At 32.8% G+C, this 22473-nt stretch overlaps 1 protein-coding gene across 1 annotated transcript in view; it reads left to right on the top strand.

Annotated features, from left to right (window-relative positions):
• The window catches only part of LOC118187708 (ras-specific guanine nucleotide-releasing factor 2-like), a 302120-nt gene that overhangs the window by 171448 nt on the left and 108199 nt on the right, over positions 1 to 22473 (top strand). Inside the window, exon 15 of the mRNA XM_085821450.1 lies at positions 18615 to 18690. Coding sequence (XP_085677576.1) covers positions 18615 to 18690 — 76 coding nt within the window. The remainder of the gene's footprint in view (positions 1 to 18614; positions 18691 to 22473) is intronic.

The raw sequence follows: 22473 nt of genomic DNA, 5'->3' as shown, positions 1-22473 counted from the left end.
AAGCAATTTTCAAAATGATCTAATGTCTCTAATCTTCAGTAAACGATTTCACCCATTCACGACGTCAGACAACTGAATAGCGTTTTTGTTTTTTCCCAGTGTGAGAACACAGAATTCTCACAGTGAACAGTGAATCATCATCGATACTTGAATCGTTATCGTGCTATACCCTCGTTCTCGACATACGGTAAGCGGTAGCCAAGACCCGCATACGCATACCATGTTCATACTTTTCAACAATCCATTTTTTCACCTCCATCATGTCTACCAATTTCTTCTTTGCATGACTCTTCTCATTCACTTTCTTAAAACTTAGTGTTAACAAATTCACAAAACATTTACGCGGAAAAATAACAAATCCCGCAAAAATTAGGGTTGTAGCGCAAGTTATTTACTGAATAGTTGTAATAGGCATAGTAGCGACGTTCATTGGACAACGCTAGCATTGTCTCGAAGTAAACAAGGTTAATGTGCCCATTCGTGAGTCATAGAATTTGAGTAGTATTCCTAACAGACATTGTATACCAAGCAAAATTTATCGCATCCGAACAGGATGTGTTTCAAATTGGACATATTTTAAGGCGGACGTATACCAAAGTAAACTGTACATAAACAAATAAAGAAGGGGGAGACAGTTCTATATCTACCATTACCAGGCCGATTAACGAAATTTAACCTGAGTTTTTTATGTCTCGAAAGTGCGACTTAGCCTAAATATTAAATTTACATACACCATTGTTCTAACATAAGTATTTTGATACAAAATTGAACATTTCCCGATACCCATTTTTTCCATATTTCTGCCACATCTCGATTCTGCGACTCAAACTATGACTAAATATTAAATTTTGTAAAACGTGGTGAAAAGTTTACTTCGAAATTCAAAACCGTATCCTGTGCGCTTTTTTCAGTATACGCCAAGAATAATTCACTTGGCAAAATTCTTAATTCAAGGTAACTTACTTTCCCTTCCCTTTCATTGTGCGCGAGCAGAAAGAAAGATGCATCATTCATTCTTTCAAATAATTTTCTTTATGTTATATTTTTTAATCATTGTTGTTATTTTTAAATCCGTAAACCATAGGTGGTGATATTATTGCTTAAAACAAAAATGCCAAATTTCAAAACGCGCCATGTAAATTCGCGTAGGATCTTTAGAAATTATGAATTAAAAAAAAAACTCTTAATTTTTGGTAAGTATGTTTAGAAATATATCTATTTTAATTTGATAATAAATAATTTTATAGATTATAATTCAAAAATTTTTCGAAAAATTATTTGTAAAATTTTTATTGTTAAATTCAAAAATTTTATAAAAATTATTTTAAAATACACATTTTAAAATAAATCATAAAAATATGAGATTTTTATTTAAAATGAACCTAAATTTCGAATTCTCACAAAAAGAAGGAAGGAAGTTTAATATATACCAAGTTCAATTAACACTTAGGAGCTAAAATTTTAAGAATTAATTTTTTTAAAACTACTCGTGCGATTCTTATGAAAGGTACTTTGGAGTAGTTTGAGTCATAGAATCGAAATATGAAAAAATCGGTATGTCATTTCAGTCCAATTTCATTCAAATCAAATCTAATGTATATCTATGTCGTTCTTTCGAGAATGAAAAGACGCGAGTGAAATTTCGTTCAGTGTCCCAGTAGAACGGAAGATATAGAAGTACCCTCCCACCTTTATTTGTGCAAGATATACCACTGTATTTGAAAAATACCTGGACATTGAATGGTTCTGTGTAAGCTGCCGATGATTTTGCTTTGCTTCGATTTCTATTCAAGATTTCGATTTTTAATCATTGGCGAATTGATAGAGTCATGCAAATCTGAGTCACAAGGGACACTGCGTTTCACAGGGCTCTCTCGTTTACATTTAAAAAATAGTAAACACACACTATGTCTTGGTATAAGGGGCTATCAAAAGTTCAGATGAGGTGGGCCCTGTAATTCGTGCATCCACCCCTATCTGTAACAGGACTAATACCTAACAAATTTCCAGTAACAGGAATAACATCTAATAAATTTAAAGTTTTTCAAGTTCGTCTGAATTACCTTCTCATTCTCGACATTTTCTTCTTGTGATCTCGGGCTTTATCTTCTTATCAGCAACCACGTAGTTCTAATTAAAGAAGGTCATTCTCACTTAGGATTGTTTTGAATGGGAATAGAACAAGTTTCGTATAACTTCCATTTCATTAATTATGTTTCTTTATACACGATATTAAGTCGCTAGTGTTACTTACATTTTTTCTGTTTGACGTATAAATTTTGTGACTGTAAATTCATAACTTTTACTCTTTATATTTAAGTGAGAAAAGATTTTTATAGAATTAGGAATTATTTATCGGCCATAATTCCATTTTTATATACGAAAAAAAATGTATACTATTCGGTAACTAATGTACACTCACGTCCATAAATTAAGGATAATGCAAAATCAGGCAAACGGAGAGTTAGAAGCAAAACAAATTCGACTTATTTGTAAAGCTTATTTATTAAACAAAAAGTAAAGAGCAAAAAAATATGCTATATGTTTGATATTATTAAAAAAATTAGCGATTTTTTCTCCATGGAGCAAATTACCAAAAAAACCTATTTACAAAAAAAACAATATTACATGGTTGGTATGATTGTTAATACATTGTATGTCTCTCAGACAATGCAATACAGTCCGTACAACGCCTAGGCATGCTGAGTATCAAATTATCGATCAGATCTTGGGGGGATATTACACCACTCAAAAAGCAATGCTCTCCGAAGTTCCGGTAGACATGTAGGAGGAGGTTGACGGGCTGCAACTCTTCGGCCAAGCATCTTCCACACGTGCTCTACTGGATTCAAGTCCGGTGAGAATGCTGGCCAGTCCATACGGGTGATATCCTCCGATTGAAGGCATTCGCTTACGATGTTTGCATGGTGAGGACGGGCGTTGTCATCCATAAACACAAATTGTGCGCCCATGGCGCCCCGAAACAAACGTACATTTTGTTCCAGATTGACGTCCCGATAGATTTGGCTTGTTATGGTTCCAATTTGAACGTGCAAGTAATTCCACCCCAAACGAGCACTCCCGGAATAATTCCACCCCAAACGAGCACTCCTGCACCACCGTAACGGTGTCGTTCAATGATGTTTTCTTGGTGGTAACGGGTACCTGGAGCTCTCCATATGAAGGTCCGACGAGAATCAGACTACAAGCTAAACCTGGACTTGTCGGAAAACATAACACAAGCCCACTGTTGCGGTGTCCACAATAAATGCTCTCTACTCCAGGCTAACCGCAAACGACAGTGAGTTGCAGTAAGTGGAACGCATCTGACAGGTCTACGATCATATAGACCAGTCTGCCCTAAGCGTCTGTACACGGTCTGCCTTGAAATTGTCGTACCAGTGGCTGAAGAAAGCTGATGAGACAGGTCTGAGGCTGTGCTCCGCCTGTTTTTTTTTGGCAGTAACTGCCAAATACCGGTCCTCACTCGGCGTTGTATCTCTGGAGGGACCTGTGCTGTAACGTCTACTCACATTACCATCATCTTGGAATCGTTGCCAAAGCCTGGAGATGACACTCTGGGCAATTCCAAGTTCGTCTGATACTTCCAGTTGGGTACGCCCACATTCCAGACGGCCGATAATTCTACCACGTAAAAAATCATCCAAATGCGTCCTTTGTGTCATAACTATTCGGTTATTGCACTCAAATGCTTATAAAGCCCCTGCGAACAATTTTACTTCTTTGCCTGTATTGCTTATATATCACTCTCTTACGCTTTCGTCATTGTGACGTACCATCGGTGTCATCTGGTTACTTCCTGAAATTTGCATATGATTCTTGAAGATGTGTGTAGTGATTTTACAGGTGATATATTTATTTTAGAGTTCGATTTCCGCTTGACTCCGAATTATCCTTAATTTATAGACATGAGTGTATATATAACTGTATACATCAATTTCGTATTGAGTAATAGGTACTGAATTAACGTTACATGAGTACATTTACTCTCAATACCTGTTGAAAAAGAAATTTTTATATTTAAGTAATATGTTAAAAACTCTAAACTAGTATTTGAAGTTATGTTTGCAAAGAACGTGTTTACCTTTGTTGTACATAAATCCCACAATGGCAAAATAGTTAGCTAGGTTGAAGGAACATATATGTAATTCGAGGAAAGTTTGGTGCATTTCCTAGTATGTTATAAAAATTCGAATTAATTTCCCTTATAAAATCGGGCCCACCAGAGGCCGAGTGGTAAAGTCACTTCACACTGGTAGTTCGGTCAAAGGTTCGAATACCGCGAACGGGCTGTCTGCATGGGCTTTTTCGGGGTTTTCCCCAAGTGTAACGTGTATACGAGCCAGTCTCCCTTAGAAAATCCTCCACAAAGGCATCCCTCCCCTTAGGCAGATAGCCCTAGTGTGCTTTGCCATAATTAAGTAAACCAAAACAAACCCTTATAAAATCCTCAACGAAAACATTTTCCCTTCAGACAGTGCATCCAAACTGCGAAGTCAAATTCGAATTTGGAAAATGATCTGATTGTATGGTCTTTTACGGTAGTCTCTTCATGTGTATTGTGAATACGAACTAACAGAAAGTGATGCAACTTCTTAAAGAATACAAAATATTGCTTAGTATGGCCTCATAAAGCATTGATATTTAGTGATATTCAATGCAATTCAAGCACGTGTTGAAACAAACAAATCAAATTAAGTAATGACAAAAGTTAAATTAAAGTTATTTTCGCAAATGGACTGATTTTGTCACCTGATTTATCATTTACCCATCACACTGCAAATTACTTACACTTGCTACAAATCGATGACAAATAAATAAATAGGGAAAGAAAAGAAAACGGAAAAGAAAGAAAATTAAAAACATAAACTTAAAAAAATCATATTAGTTCATTATTTATTAATTTTAAATCAAAGAAGAAGTACCGTCAACTGATTCTGACACATGTCGAATTCCTATTAGGTGAGCTTTTTCTATAGTTGAGCATTAAAGTTTTTATTTAGATAAATATAGCAAATACTATTTTAAGGAAAAATTTATGGCTTTATTCCTCTTAAACCAGTTAGCAATTTCTTCCTAAAATTTCTTCAAAACTTTTTTACCTTCTAGCATTTTTCCACTAATTTTTTTTATCTTTTAATTTTTAAACTTTTTACCGCCATTTTTATTTATTTTTTAATTTTCAGTATTTAACTGCATTAGAACTGAATAAGGTTCCCTTATTGGGCAATTCGTAAAAGAAGCGGCGAATTTCTTTCGAACTACTATGGAATGATAATATTAGCATATTATTGCTAAACATCAACCGAAAATAAACATCTCTGTTTCCTGGTTCGGCCTTTAATTTTATCAATCAAAATCCTAAACAGTGGCCACTCATTTTACAGGTTTCCTAAAGCTTAAAAACTTCACTATATTTTTTAATTTATTTATTAAATATAATAAAATATAGAAGTGTAATAGATAACCAAGAAATCCCAGATGCAGGCTGACGATAAGTGGTGTACAGCTGTGCATTAATCACAATAGCAAAAGTCGAATAAAACGCAGTTTATTCTAACATACCTATTAATATCATTGGGTTTACTGTATCCCACTAATTATAGATTTTTTTAAATGTCTGGACACCTATTTTTAAGCATTTATCAGGAATGGCCGAAGTCCTTCAGTCAGTTAGCCGACTTATCATCGAGAACGTTGTGAGGGATTACACTCGACATGACGGCGGGAAGGATACCTACAGTTAAACTTAACACGAGAATTGAAACTTACATCTTTGATTTCTGGTTAGCAGTTAGCCTCTATTAATCATTTAACTTCTCAGAGCAGCAAGAGCTGATTATTGAAGGCAAAGATCAGAAAATATTTTTGATCTGAAGGCAAAGATCAGACATTAATACTTATCAGAAAATATTACTGATCAGAAGTTATTGAATGCAAAATATCAAAAATTATGGAAAGCAAAAATCAGAAATTATTATTGATAAAAAATTACTGAAGTAAAGTATCAGAAATCATTACTAGTTAGACACTTATATCCCCTTTCTAAACAGAAATCACTTAACTTTTGAGCCTGTCTTTAAAATATATTGCTATATTAAACTTTATTACATCGTATGAGAAGATATATCAAAGTTCACAATTTTAGACGCCGAAAAGCATTCGCAGCACTCGTAACCAGTAAATAAAGAAAACTAGCATTTTGTTGCATATTTTATACAACAATTTGATATTTTAACTTTCCTCAAACCTTTAATATACATATATAAATAATGTATTAATAAAGTGAAATATAAATTTAGTTACATGTATGGATTTCTGGATTGATGAATCCAGAATAAATAAAATAATGATGGGGTAAAAAGATGTTTTTCTTAACAAAGAAGAATCTTGATGAAGATTATGGCACAATTAATTTATTGTATGCTGCGCATGTAAATTTGAGGCTAGTCATTCAGTATTTAAAGTCAGCTTGACAAGGAAAGCTGATCTGTTTCTTCGTTTAGGTACTGTGGACTACACAAAAAGACACTTCTAAGAGACATCGCCATTGCACAAAGTGTCTTACAAAAGTCTATGAAAATATTTAATATTAAACTTCTTTAGAATACTTTATGGCCCAGTTTTCTGTAAAGTAGGTCAGAAATCTAGACTAGAATTTTGTTACTTTTCTCGAGAATGATGCTTGATATTCTGTAGAATGCTAAATCATTATAAAATTAAGGACAGTTTCCTTTGGGAATTAAAAACAATGAATTAAATTTTTCATTTTCGAACAGAATGTTTTAACTTGAATTTTGAAATGACCTGTGACATGGGGGGGGGGGAAATAATAAAAATTTTCGGAACATATGCAATATTTTCTAATAAAATTTTAATATTGTTTGAGTTTTAAAAAATATTTCAATGAAAATAAATGCATTTTAAATAATAGTTAAGGTTAATAATTTTTTCAATTATTTCATTTATCAGGGATACATATAAATTAAAATCATTATTTTCAAGAGTTAAAATTTTATAATTATCAGTATAAACTAAAGCTTTTAACTAATGTTATGATTTAAATAGATTCTGTGTCTTTTACAAATTTACGTTTTCATTATGTAAGCAGTTCTGTACAAAAAAGTGCACAAAAACGTTAAGCCAGAGTAAAAGAGGCCAAAACTTTCATTTAATACTGACGCAACACTTGAAAGATAAATGTTTATTTTTGCTTTTATGTATGACATAGAATACAACTGAAACTAAACGTTTGTTTTGATTACAGTTTCAAAACGTTGCAGATTTCTATAGAATATCAATCTAATAACGACTTCATAATATTTATGTATGATTTTACAATGCTCCATTTTGATAAAATTATCCCCTGTAAAAGCTTTACACAATTTCTATGGAATTTTATAGAGAAGTGTTTATATAGAGTATTAACTATAGCGTTCTATAGAAATTTCTATAGAGCTGTGTCAGCCTCTATGAAACATTCCCCTGAGGGTGATTAGGCTCTTCATATTTTGGGATCTAGAGTAACATATTTTGGATCTCCCAGCACCCACTTATATAATATATATATTATATAATATATTATTATATAATATATAAAATATATTATATAATACACAAAAATAATACATTATATTTTATATATAATATACTTTAATATTATGTAATAAAAATATATTTATTTATAAAATATATTATATTTTAATCTTGTGTAATATAAAAAAATCTGATGTGTACACCACATGACTTCCTTGTACGGAATATTAAATCATACGCATTTTTCTTGCATTTCATTTAAACTTTTTGGATTGAATTAAATCTACTTCGCAGAAAGCGCATAACCACAATATAATAAATGCATTCTTTAAAATTCACTCTAGTATCTGTTTATCATAGCGACACTCTGTCGCTAGATTCACTTAACAGTATTATATTTCGTTCATATTATAACTCATAATGCACAAAATTTATATCATTTAAAGAACAGAATTATCTAATCGTTGCCACATGTTCTATTCAAATACTATAATAAAGCTAGAATGATGTATAAAAGAAATTAAACAAATAAAACAAAAAATTAAGTTCTTCACAGACTATTGAGTATTTCTCATTCAATTAATTCAGTTCTCACTTCGTGAGAAGGCAAAAATACATAAAAACTCAAAATATCTATATTAAAAATTATGAAGTAAATCTTACACTTATTTCCTCGAAAACATTCCAGAAAGGATTAAGCATGATTTAATTTGCAATAATAAATGAAGGCGCTGTCTTTTTTGTTGCGAAGCTAAGTTTCTCTAGATTGGCAACAAATCCACTAGTCTGCTGTTTCAAATGTAAACAATCAATGGGCGCCATAAAAAAAGGCTTAGCGGCACTTAAACAACTTTAAAATTGTTGATAATTCTAAACATATTGCATACAGATTTACTAAAGGCATAAAAACCTTAACCGGAAGATAAAAATAACATAATTCAATCATTTTTAAAGCAAAAATGTACAATTTACAAACATAAATATATTTATATACGTTTGATGCGGCCCATTGCAACCAAAATACGAGGTGCACATCTACATGTTATAGCAGTCCTATATACAAAATTTCAACATTCTGAGGCTACTCGTTTTTGAGTTATGCGAGATACGTACGTACGTATGCACGCACGTACGTACATACGTTCGTACAGACGCCACGAAAAATTCTCTTTAGAATTCATTTTAAAGCAATTCTATAACTTTTTTGGAGGAAACGAGTCTTTTATTCTGTCCTTATGTACAGATATCACGGGAAAACATCGTTAAATTGCATTCGATAGCGTTCAAAATGGATATTTTCGTTGAAATATGCTGCCTGAAACTTTTCGCGAATACGATACTTCCTTTTTACTTCGCACAAGGAAGTAAATAGGGAAAAATTTATGCTCACGGAAGAAAGAATTATATTTCCATTCGTATATTTTATCGCCGATTTGCATACTTAATACTTCTGATTATTTGATATATTGGCATAATATTTGTCAAAATTAGTTGCTTTAAATATAATCATTACTTTCATTCAATATTGGAATATCCCCTTGTTCCTCCCAAAATTATCTTTTTACTTTAGAAACTAGAATTCAATATTTGAAAAAACAAACTCACCCATTTATAAACTTAGAAACACTTTGACTAACAAAAATAATAGCTGTTACGTGGCATTATTTTCGTTTAAATATTGACTATGTTATATCAAACATCATTTAAAAATCACATCATCGTCATCTTATAATAAATAATATTACCAAAGGAACATTGCTCACTGCCGTTTCCAAATTGAAAGATGTAACCATACAACCGGTTTTTAATTTGCAGAGATGAACCCCATAGTCTGTAAAAAAGAAATCCGCCATTAATGTTTCAGTATTCTGTGTTACTTACTATATGATACGTACCAATGTATAATCAAATATTTAATCTTATAGAATTGCCTAAAGAATATACAAAGAAATTACAGTTTAAAGCTCACTAAAGAAAGAAATATGTTATCATTTGTATATTGCATTGCTCATACTCATTTTAATGCTTCTTTTAATAATTTAAAATATCATCATACCACTTTTAATCGACATCCTGATAAGCTATCGAGTTTAAATTTTGTCGATGACAAAGTAATGCGGTTAAGTAATTTTTCGAAATTTAATTTAATTTTTTTTAATGTTAAGCAATTTTTCTCACATATTGTTTAACGACCAAGCTAAGCATACCCAAATTTAACTGTTCGCGCTATTGAATCCAGCGAGAAAAGCATTTTCAAGAAAATTTGTATGAGCATTGTATTTTAATTACTAAATTCTGGACTAAGTTTTAAATATCGTTTGACCTTTCAGATGATTTGACATTTATAATTTTAAAATTCAACATCTAAAAAGCATCGGTATAAAGTTTTAAAATTTTTACTAACTACAAAACAAAGTTTTCATTCTCTTTTAAAGAAAGAATGATTAAAAATATTCATTGAAAGATTTTTCACACGCACAAAAAAAAAAAAAAAAAAAAAAAAAAAAAAAAAAAAAATCTGAAATGTTTCAGATTTTAAATTACGTCCAAAGGGGCGTTTTTTAACATTTTGTGTGTTACCTTTCTTTATTAAATATCATGTTCCTCGCACTTAAACCATAAGATCCAGTGCAACAGCAATATCGCAAAATAGTTTTAAAACGAGCCTATCTTTAGAATTTCCGATACAGAGACTCACGCGCTGGAGATAAAAATGTTTTTTCTGCACAACGTTGCCATTGCTCGCTTTGAAATCCTTGAGTTTGTTAATCAAAAATTCGTCAAAGTTTTAAAAAATAGGAAATCGATCATAAAACAAATTTCAAATTTCTAATTTGGTCTTCCACATGCTCATATTCGTTGGAGGATTACGTTATTCAAAATTCGATGACTCTATGTACCGTTGTTTTATCACAATACGAGAAATATACATACATTTATGCAGATTTTTCATTATTTAATTTCTTCAAATATAATGCAGGACTCTAACATTTTGTGGCAACAGTTTGAAAAATGAACCGACATTTATGAGTCCGACGCAAAATGCCAAAACGAAAGTAATAGTCCTTCGGGACTCAAGTCCCTTTGGACTAAAAAAAATTCCTTTTATAGTCTAAAGTAGACAGGGAAAAACGCGTTTTGAGTTTGCCATCTTAATGCACTTAATGGCGAATTGGCAATATTCATTTAAAAAAATGAATTCACTGGGAATGAACGACAAATACGTAATAGTATTTACAGAATTCATCTATAATTTTATATCTGAAATAATAAAAACGTGGAGAAACTAAATAAAACAATCTATTTAATGTAATTTAATTGCATTGTGAAATGTATAAGGCATTCTGTTTTTATATTTTCTGTCAATTTAATTATATTATCAAATGTATAAAATCATTATTTTTACTTTCTTGTACGAAGTAAAGGATGTACTGTAATCACGAAAATTTCTCGGTTTCATATTTCAACGAAAATATCCATTCAGGCCACTATCGAATGCAATTTAACGATGTTTTTACGTGACATCCGTATGTAAGGACAGAATAAAGGACTCCTTTTCCCCAAATGAATTATAAAACTGATCTTGAATGGCTACAGAAGACATTCTTTTCATGACGTCTTTTTGTCGAGTGTTCAGTGTCTTTTGTCGAGTGGGAACAAAACGAAACTTTTAGTTTTGTGCACCGACAAATCTGCCTTCTTGCCTGTTGGCCGAATTGCTTGTTTTTGCGTAGAAACTGTAATTTTAATTGCAAAAATTGTTTTTTAATTGTTTTACCTGTATTTGATGTTTTATGTTTTTCTATATCTTTCAAGTTTTAATGAAGATATTTTGAGCTGTTATGTATTTTTGCCTTCCCGCCAAGTGAGAACTGAATTAATTGAATGAAAAGTATATCTCTAAAGAAATTCGAGGAAATTAGTTTAAATGAAATGCAGGAAAAATTCGTATAATTTAATATTCCGTGCAAGGAAGTCATGTGTTGTACACCAAATTTTTTTAAAATTTATCATAGACGGCTCGCGCTTTTTTGCACTAAAGAATTGTGGATGAACAGAATTACTTAATATAATATTCTCATTAAACTATATGATAAATTATTTTCCTCCTTTTAGGGCATTAATTATCATACCCACTTTAAATAAAAGTTTATTATATAAAAACGTTCTTTGAGTTGTATTTATTAAATTTAAAAATACTCAGAATAATATTTGATATCAGGCGGCATTAATTTTATTCAAAAATGAATTAGTGAGATCAAGCATCATTTAAATATTCTAAGGTTACTGAGAGAACATAGCCCATTGCCGATTTTAGCTTGCAACATTTTACCACGCAATGGATTTTTATCGGAGAGAATTGAACCATACAATCACGCTTCAGCTTGCAGGCCTAAATATTGCAATATGCAGAAATATTACACCATTTATATCAACAGTTTAAATTTAAATACACCCTATATATCATTAAATAATTTATTGCACCTATAGATTAAAATATTAATATAACATCCTTGAAACTTCTGTATTAAACACGAAAACAATTACAAATTCGCTTCCTTAAGAAACAGAATATTTGAAATCTATGTAACTTTCCATCGTTCATCACAATTTCTAAAACTAGATCTTTTTAAAACTAAATCAAGCGAATCTATCGAATTTATACATTGCGAATCCGAAACATGAAATAATTTATTTATCTTTTTTTTCGTTGATTAGTGAAGTTATGTTCAAAACTACAACTTAATTAAAAACTTAATGGCAAAGGCTAAAAATTTCAGCTATGTATGTGAAACAGGAACAACACAATCTTGAGTGTAGAAAAGAAAATTTTGATTAAAGAAACAGCCGACATTTGAAATTTTCTGGTTTATCGAAGATTTGCAAGTTTTGACAAATAAAAATTTTGTAAAATAAAACATATGAGAAATACATCTAGCAAACGGATCTTGCAAAGCCGCGTAACGAAGCGTGTTGTCTTTCAGCAATGTAAGAAATTATACCAAATACAGAATGAATGAAATTTTAACCAAATTCAAAAGAAAATGTATGTCATAAGTAAAACTATACTCCAAATGTTAATGGTTTTCTTGAGCAAGTTTCACATAGTAAACAAAAGTCTTTGAACAGTAGATTTCGAAATGCTACCTAATGATTAATTTATAGTTTTATTAATGCCAAGGGTAATACAATGCACAGGAAATTGAAAGTTTATTTTCAATATCTAGAGACTTTATTATAGTAGACTATTATTTTGTAGGTATTTAAACTATCATTTGTTTATCTTTCGTATTATGAAGTAAACGGTGTTTACACATGTTTCATACAGTACATGTTAAATATTTATATTAAGAGCAATGCATGAAATTTAAGTTAACAATCACTCGTGTAAAACTTCAGCGGAGTTTATTACATTTTATTTACAATACAAAGCTTGCACAGTAAATTTAAATTTGCATCGTAAACCTTTTAGTTACAATTATACTCAGCTTACGGTGCTGCATTGGGACGAATTTTAACTGCAAGTTAACTAATCGCATGTTGTGAATACCTGATAAAGAGGGAGCTTTTGATGATTACAAACAGCAGTATCTGCGACTTTTCTATCCGCTCAAAGGTACCAGACATGTGATAAAAGACTTAAGATAGGTACAGAATGAGAATAAAAACTCTGAGACAAATGATTCTTTGAATAATTTTGACCCAAGTAGAAAACTAGATCTATGTTTAAATGTGCATTTTATGCGAGATTTCTTTGCCCTCGGTGGGTCTTTTAGTGGCAGTGCAAACCGGATACGGTCCCAGGCGAACGAGTTTGCTGCATGGCTGGTTTTTCATAGTTTTTCCCACTTTTATAATATAAAATACAAGCCAGCTTCTTTCAGAAGGTCTCACAAAGTCGTCCTTTCCCTTTGCCTGATAACCTTCGAGCTCTTTGCAATATGCAAATAACCTAACCTAATATTCTTCTAGACGTTTCACACACGTTTTCTCTTTTTGTAGCAGTTTTTAACTTTTGCAGATGTTTGATTTCGTTTGGTTTATGTGATGTATGATTACGGCTAATCACTCGAGAGCTGTCTGCCTAAAAAGAGGATCCCTTAGTGGAAGATATTCTAAGGGAAACTGGTTTGTATCCACGTTAATTCACGAAAACACCCATGCAGCGAGCCCATTCTAGGGATTGGAACTTCGCACCAAACTAGCAGTGTTCAGCGACTTTACTGTTCGGCCGCTGATGCCCCCCCTTTGTAGACGATATGACGTAGTATTCAAATCTCATTTGGCACCTGCATAAGCACTATTCTATTCATCACTATTAATCAGCCTATTCATCAATTATTTCCTATGGAACAATAGGGTTTGCTGGAACATCTGATGAGAAACACTCGTCAGACGAATAGATAAATTAAACCTCCTTATGCCACCATTTCAAAATGCAATATATTCATGCATTTTTTGCTTTATATTCTATTATAAATCAGAAGATTTTTCTAGTGCACATAACTGTAATTTAAAACTCGTACTATAAAATCCCCCCCCCCTCTGCTCTCTGCAGAAAACTTATTTTAGGCATTGCGTAGTTGCTTATGTTACTGCGTACCGTAAATTTCGCCGAAAAATATCTTTTTTAATGTTTCGTTACATTCGTATGCGATCGTATGTTGCAAAAACAAATAACGTTTTTACTACGATTTTATTTCGGCTATGTAATTTTGTATGCAACTTTAAGCGTTACATATCCTGTTACACATGCAATGATCCTGCAAGTTATTATCTTCTCAGATTTTGAAGTGTTATACTTATTTGAGATAACTTTGCCAGCTATGATTAAAATATTATTTACCTGATCATTCGTGTTAAAATTGTGAAACATTTGCTTCTGTTTATACTTAATCACCCCGTAAATTTAAATACTCTCGAAAATTTCTTCTCTCATTAAAAATTAACAGCACACATTATAAACGGTCGTATATAATAACAAAGTTTAATAGCTCTGAATGTTGTGTAAATTCAGTGTTAAATGCTATTATATTTCATTACACATATAAACTATTCATATTGTTTATCTCGTCAGTATTGGGCTAAATATATTAGCAGTCAACAATAGATAAAGAATTAGATATCAATAAGAGCGGATATGTATAGCCTTTCCCAATATATCAAGTGCATCGTTTATTTTAACAATAATATATTTTCTTGGGATTCTTGTTTTAATTTGTTCTTAACTGAATGCTATTCAGGAAATATAACATGAAATTTTAATTCGAAATTCATAATTCTACTGCTAAATTTTGTTTTGTAATTTCTCTGTTAAATATATTGCCAGTGCTAGTAGCCCTACATAACTTCTTTGTCATCAATTGAGTGACCATTTATTTATAGCATTACGAATAATGACCATTTCTACATTGAATGTGCGACTGCATCTTTTATCGGCACGACACGACACACCTGTGTCACGCGTCGTACCATATGGAGACCGAATTCGCCCCATAAAATGGCCGCGTAGTGGTGAATGCTACAATATCCGTTTTAGTAACTTGGGGGTTCGGTTGAGGGGAGTCAAAGCTGCCAAGATGAGAACGATCGTTCGATCGTTTGCGTCTGGGAAAAGACTCTTCACGCGCATGCTCCAGAACCACGTGTCTGAGAGGAGCTCCAGCACATCTTTTCGTTGGCCTTCCTTCCCTCCCTTTACCCTCAGAATCTCCCTCTCAGGATTTGGGAACACTTTCACCCCCACACTACTCCACTTCGTGGCTATATTTGTCCAGTCTTTAGTGTAATAAATAAAATCTCATATTCTATATTATGATTCCTAATTGTGGGAAGACACTGATATAATTTGGGTACTGGCGTAAAAGTTATTTTACTGAACTGTTGAAGTTATTAATGTATATAATGTTTCCAGTCACTGTCAAGCAAGATACTGTAATCTGTTGAATTACATCGTGCATTTTGTGTATTAGCGAGTTTATGTCGTACTTTTTTACAAAGACTATTCAGATGCATTTAAAACGAATTTCCTGCGTTATAATTAATATTTTAAACAAAAATGCTTTTGTTTTTTAAATGTTTTATAGTTTTTTCCCTCTCGGTTATTAATTTCCAAAATAAAACATCATTTCTGAAAGTTTGTAAGAATATTCTTCCCTCATTCTAACACTGATTCCCATAATCTGTTCAATTATGTGTTAGGCTGCCTTCTTTTAATAGTCTAAAAGCAAAATAACATATACGGACATCAGAGGACTTCGAACGAATATGAACAAATGGTAGACATTTAATATGTGTAGCAAAACAATGATTGTGACGCACAAAAGTATGCCTTCAACCTTGCGCTTTAGCAAAATGAGAAAAGGATTTTAGCATTTTCAAAATTAATATCTTCGATTATTAGCCCAAAGGGCGTTAGCTTAGAAGGGCTACTAATTTCGTTTTGAAATTTTGCGTTGATTCACTTTTGTTGCCACCAAATATTAAAGTCCTATATTTTATTTAAAGAAATTAAAGAATGAATAATCTGCATAAACATGTGGTTTCACGCATTATATTAAAACAACGGTAACTAAAGTCATCAAATTGTGAATAACGTAATCCTCCACCGAATATGGGCATCTGGAAGCCCTAATTTGGAATTTGTTTTATTATCTGTTTCATATTTTGTCAGACATTAAAGAATTTTTTTAACAAACTCAACGATTTCAAAGCGAGGAATGGCAACACTGTAGGGAAAAAACAACATTATTATCTGCAGCGCGCGAAACTGTGTATCGGAAATTTTAAAGATATCCTCGTTTAAAAATTATTTTGCGATATTGCTGTTGAATTGAGTTTTATGGCTTAAGTGCGAAGAACATGATATTTAATATATAAATTTAATGCACAAAACGTTAAAAAAAAGCCACTTTGGGCGTAATATAAAATCTGAAAGCTTTCAGATTTTTTTTTTTTTTTTCCTCCATTTAGCTTACTAGAAATATTTTTAAATCACTGCGTTCCTTTTTCATTCGTTAGGATTTTCTTTTAAAAGTAGATTCTTAACTATGACCTCATGCTCTATACTAGGCACTTACTTTTAAAATAGTTACCTTAATTGCAAAGGTGCATCTTTTCTGGATTTTTTTCCTTATAAAAGTTGTCCTTGACGGTTTTTCCTGTTATTATAAATTATGTTGCTTAATTTATTATTTTCGTGCATTTATAATGATAATTCCATGCACTCCAGACCGTTTTAAATGCAGATAAAGAATATTTCCGTCAAAACTTTTAAACTAAAATTTACTAACATGATAAATTTCTATATATATTTGAAGCAATTTAGTTTTCACATGACGATTTTTTGCTAAATAATACTTGTGACACGTTTCATTTTTCTTAATATCTTTATCAAAAATGTTCTTAAAACACATATGTAACTTTGTAAGGTTTTTCTTTCTCCTTACCTCGTACTTTCGTGGAGGAACTGGAAAGTCCGCCCGATTAGTAATCATATGCTCGTGTCCCGGTGAGATCATAAGTGATCGTACACCGAAACATTTTTGTGAAATTTCATAAATAAAATTATTGTCTATCACTTTTTTGTTTTGCACTTTGTGGTGTTTAATAAATTGTTTCTCTTTACCTTTTGCTTGCTTACTTTGCTATATTTTATTTAATGTTTAAAAATGTCTCGTAGTCGTAAGAAAGCAACGAAGAACGTTCCAAAATTGACATTTTAATCATAAAGCTGGAAATTTGATTCGGGATATCGCTAAATTAATAAATTTATTCCATTCTACGGTGGGGTATTTGATAAAATGCTCTAAAGAAAAAAATCGAATTTAAATTAAAGAAGATTCGATGTGGCTGAACATGATCAGAGATTTATAGTTATAAAAATCTGTGAAAAATCCACGTTTTTGAGTTTTGTAAAGATTTCTACAGAATTTACTGAACATTTTTCTACTTTAATTTCACTTGAAACTGTCAGACGAGTCTTCAAATCGGCTGGATTATTTAGGCGCTCTGCAAGTGCGAAAAATACCAAGCTTAGGCTTTTCTTCTCAAAATCAATTGCGAATAAGCCCGAAGCTTATTGGAATCATGTCGTATTTGCAGAAGAAAGCAAATTTACCATTTGTGCGTATATGGAGAAAACAAATGAGGAGCTTAATCCCAGGACCTTCGTTGGAACAGTAAAGCATGGCAGTAGTCGTGTTCTTGTATGAGGGTGCATGTCAACATCAGTATCAAATAATTTAGTAATTATTGATGGCATAATGAACCAAGCTCTTTATTTAAATATTTTAAAAGATAATTTAAAATTATCTGCCCAAACTTTGAATCCTAGAAACAACTTTATCAGGGTAACGATCCTAAGCACACGGCTCTCAACGTTCGCCTTTTGTGTCTCTGTAATTGTCCACAAGTTCTGAAAACACCACCTCAGTTACCAGATTTTAAACACAACAGAACACATTTAGAGAGAATTAGAGTTTATAGTATGAAGATACAACATTAAAAAATAAACCGAACTAAAAAGAGCAATGATGGAAGAATGGAGGAACATTGATGAAGACATTACAAAAAACAAAATGGTTAACTGTATACCCAGACGATTGAAAGCTGTCATAAATACTGCAGGATGTACTACAAAATACTGACAAAAATACTACAATATTTACTAATATATGCAGATTTCTTTAAAGCGAACGAAGACTTTAGTGAGGTAACTTTTCTGTTACGTTTTTATTATTGATTTTTCAAAACAAACTTTTTGATATACTCATAAAATAATTAATGTAGTTTTGCTAAGAGAAATTTATAAATATTATTAAAAAATTCTTCATTCAAAAATATTAATTGTTATTAATTAATAATGCAATATTCCACTGAAACTCGCAAGCGTGCGAAGATTTTTGTGAGCCCCTTTGTATATCAGTGTAGAAATTAATTAGTATGTTAAAATGCGAATGAATATAGTGTGTTTATATTTCATCACATTTAATGTATTATTTAAAAATTTTTACAAACACTTTTTTTTAATTAATAATATTTTAATCTACCTGCAGGAATGATCCAAGATTGTTCAAGGATGATGTGGACATTCGTTTCAGTAGAACTTTGAATTCCTGTAAATTACCGCAGGTAACTTCCCTGTTAATTGACTTTTTCTTCTAAATTTACTTCCGTGTTTTATCATTTCAATGATGCAAAAGATTTATGGGACAGATCTATTAGTTTATTAAATCTCAAATTGTTGGAAAAAGAATTCTGTAAGTAAATAAGTAGGATAGTTTTTGTTTATTTTTAGAACTTCTTTTTGCGTTCTATTCTAGCGTTTTATTCTGTTTTAATGCAAGCTGATAACATAAAAGTCTTCCAGTATATAGTTTAAAGAGCAATTTTAGTCTCGCCATTTCTCGCTGGAGTCCCAAAGTCGTTTTCGTGAAAATTCCTTTAGAATAGTGTATAAAAGGGATTATTTAATGCTGTTATTAAGAGGATGTTTCGACTAAATTTTGGTTTGCATAATAATTAAATTAATTCAAATTAAATTTCCTTGAACAATATTATATAGTAATACGTAATATATAATATGTAATTTTGATTTCTTACAAAAGATAATTTCCTTAAAATTTTTCAATAAATTAATTCCTTTAATAAAAATTTAGCTAAAATAAACGTTCTCGCTTAATGATTAAATTCATCTAACACAGCTGACTTTTACAGCGCTATTTTACTGTAATCAATAAACATTCGAGATTAATTTTCTAGTAACTTCAGTGCGTTATACTGTTTCCATAATTTTCGTAACATATATCATAATTTATATCTGTAGGCCGTGAGCTTGCTTTTCCCATTCATTTTATCCAATAGAACAAAATTAGCGATTAATAACTGCTTAAGACAAATGTTTTCCTGCACCCTAAAGAGAAAATATAGTTTAAGTCAAAAAAAATGGAAGAAAAACTTAAAAACATAAGCTTTTATTTGCCATTTTAATTGGATATTAAAGAACTTATCTCAGTAACGTAAATCTGAAGTGGTGCAAAGCAATTACACCACTAATAGTGTGATTATTAGTGACTAATAGTGTGACCGTCTAATAGCTTTGGATGCTATTTCCGCCCATTAATTTATTTTAAAGGAAATTTATTTGGACTGGATAAGTAGTACATAAAAGTGAGCACATTTGGGGAAAAATAAAGGCAAAATTTAAAACATCTGAGATTCAAAAGATCCCAGAAACCTAACTGGTATTGACTTACACTGAAGTGACAAAAGTCATGGGATACCTCCTAATATTTTGTCGGTCCTTCTTTTGCCCGGCGAAGTGCAGCAGCTCGATGTGGCATGGACTCAACAAGTCGTTGGAAGTCCCCTGCAGGAATATTGAGCCATGCTGCCTCTATAGACGTCCATAATTGTCAAAGTGTTGACGGTGCAGGGTTTTGGGCACGAACTGACCTCTCGACGATGTCCCATAAATGTTCGATGGGATTCATGTTGGACGATCTAGGTGGCCAGATCATTCGCTGGAATTGTCTAGAATGTTCTTCTAACCAATCGCGAACAATTGTGGCCCGGTGACATGGCGCATTGCCATCGATAAAAATCCCATCGTTGTTTGAGTACGTGAAGTCCATGAATGGCTGTAAGTGATCTCCACCAGATTTCCGGACGCGGCATCAATGCTGTACGACGTGTTTTCGCGAGCTCGCTTTTCGCCTTATTATTTTAAGTTAGTTTTGATATAGTTTACACAAGAGTTATATCAATTTAAAGTTCTTCAAAAGCTGAGCAATTTGATATGCATCTGGAGCGATTCCGTTTATTAGTGGTGGATTAATTAAGTCTTTAAAGCAGAAGTCATTGTTCGTATCGCGACCTCGTGATATCTGCTGAGGGTTACCGTGACCCCGTGAAGTGCCGTTCTGTGGTGTTTACATCTATTAAGATTTCTCTGGCACCTACAGGCATCCAATTTCAATCCTAGTACCTTTGGAAAGTGGAAGATATGATCTCTTCATTGATACCAGTGCTGTGATTGTGAAGTGTTTGTGCGATTTATTACAGTGTTTTTATTGTGCGACATAAAAGTGCCATACTTCTGGATTAATTTGCCCTTATCTCCGGTCTAATTGGGAATATCGACACCATTCCTAGACGATAAGGTAGGCTTTTAGATTACCTTTCTTTTAGTGTATCATTCGTCCTGCTAGCTTAATTAGTGACTGAGTGCCGTAAGATTTAATTGCAATTTTCCTGTGTGACCTTGTTCTTTCCCCGGTATCCTCACCCGGCTCATTTTTACGACACAGCGGCGGAGGGTCGGTCCAGCAGGACAGGTCGCCCTTTGAACTTGTCGGACAACTCCTTGTCAAGCTTTTCTAGCGCATGCGCGCATAGTAGAGTGCAGTTGCTATAAGTCTTGCACGTGCTTTTGTTTTCAATTTGAACTTAGCTGCACGGTACTTAGCCAGCCTCTAGTACACCCAAATTTTTAACCCTGTTCTAGTTTTTCACTGTGCATTTAACTTTTATTCTATTATATTTACTTCTTTTTATTACTTTATCATCATTATTATAATTTTTATACTTATTTAATTTCATCTTCCTGTAAATTTTTGTTTGTGCTTATTTACTGATAGCCATCTATTGTACTCTGTTTCCATACCTTGTTAAGTTCGTTTAGATTTTATTTCTGTATATGCAATTATTATGTGTATTGTATGCATTGTATGAGAAATAGGCTCTGTGGCTGGTTTCTTCACAGCATTCAGTTCCGTACATTTAGCATTTGTGACGGAAATTAATGAGTTTTCTGTAAATTCCATTCACTTCTCATTTACTTGTCACCTTGTACCCGTGCACGCTAACTGTTGGCAGCGCTTTCATTGCACGCACTTATATTTAACTGCATTGCCTTAGATTATGTAACTGTACGCTTTTTATTGTAATTCTGCATATTAACTGTCATTGTCTGCATTATATCATGGTACTAAAATCTACTCTATCTACTGACGAAGATATAACAACGTCGTCTAGCGCCTTAGACCCGACCTCTATCTTAAACTCAGACATAGCTCATGCTGAAAAGGTAGACCTCTTCTACCAGGAAATCAAGAGAGTAACAACTACCTACTGAGGTGGTAAATTTCTGCTCCGAACAGAACTCAGAGAACGTATTCTTACCTAACTAGAGGCTCTACAGAAGTTAGCCCTAGAACGCCCCGAATACACAGCAAAACCAACAAAAGCCGACACAAGTACCAATACCTCCACTCTCTTCTGCTGCGAATTAGCACATGCAAATAACCAGTATCAAACAGACCAGCAGAGGCATAACGTGTTCGCTGTAGCACCACTGCCTAATCCGATCAGAGGTCCATCCTACGCGGCTGCTGCAGCTAAGGCTAAAGATACTAGTCACATAACTACGCCCCGGCACACACTATTACTATATCCTAAGGAAGCCACCTGCTCCACCAGTCAAGACCTTAAGGCTAAACTCAGCCAGGAATTCCCACTCCCCAAGATAGGAGTAAAGGTATCCACAGTCAGAAACATACAAAAAGGAGGGCTAGCCGTTGACTGTCACACGAAGGAGGACCTTGACAAGCTAAAAAATACGCTAAACAGTGCAAAGGGACAAGAACTGGTAGAGACCAAACTTCCCGCCACAAGACTTCCAAGAGTTGCTATCCACAGCGTCCCACATGAAGTCCAGGAACACGAAATAGAACGAGCTTTGGCATCGGAGCACAATGCTACCAAATCAACAGTCAAGATCCTCTACCGCCTCCGAGATAGAAGAAACACAGTTAAATGGGTTCTTGACTGCCAACCTACAGTCTACCAGCGAATCATGCAGGCTCCCAGACTCTACCTCGGCTGGCGGGCATACCGAATTGCAGACTTCTACAA

Source organism: Stegodyphus dumicola, chromosome 7 (genome assembly GCF_044657685.1).
Source record: "Stegodyphus dumicola isolate Sdum_Otavi_A_Nest chromosome 7, ASM4465768v1".
In the NCBI taxonomy this organism is placed as follows: Eukaryota; Metazoa; Arthropoda; class Arachnida; order Araneae; family Eresidae; genus Stegodyphus; species Stegodyphus dumicola.
This window is presented reverse-complemented; position numbering and strand designations above follow the sequence as displayed.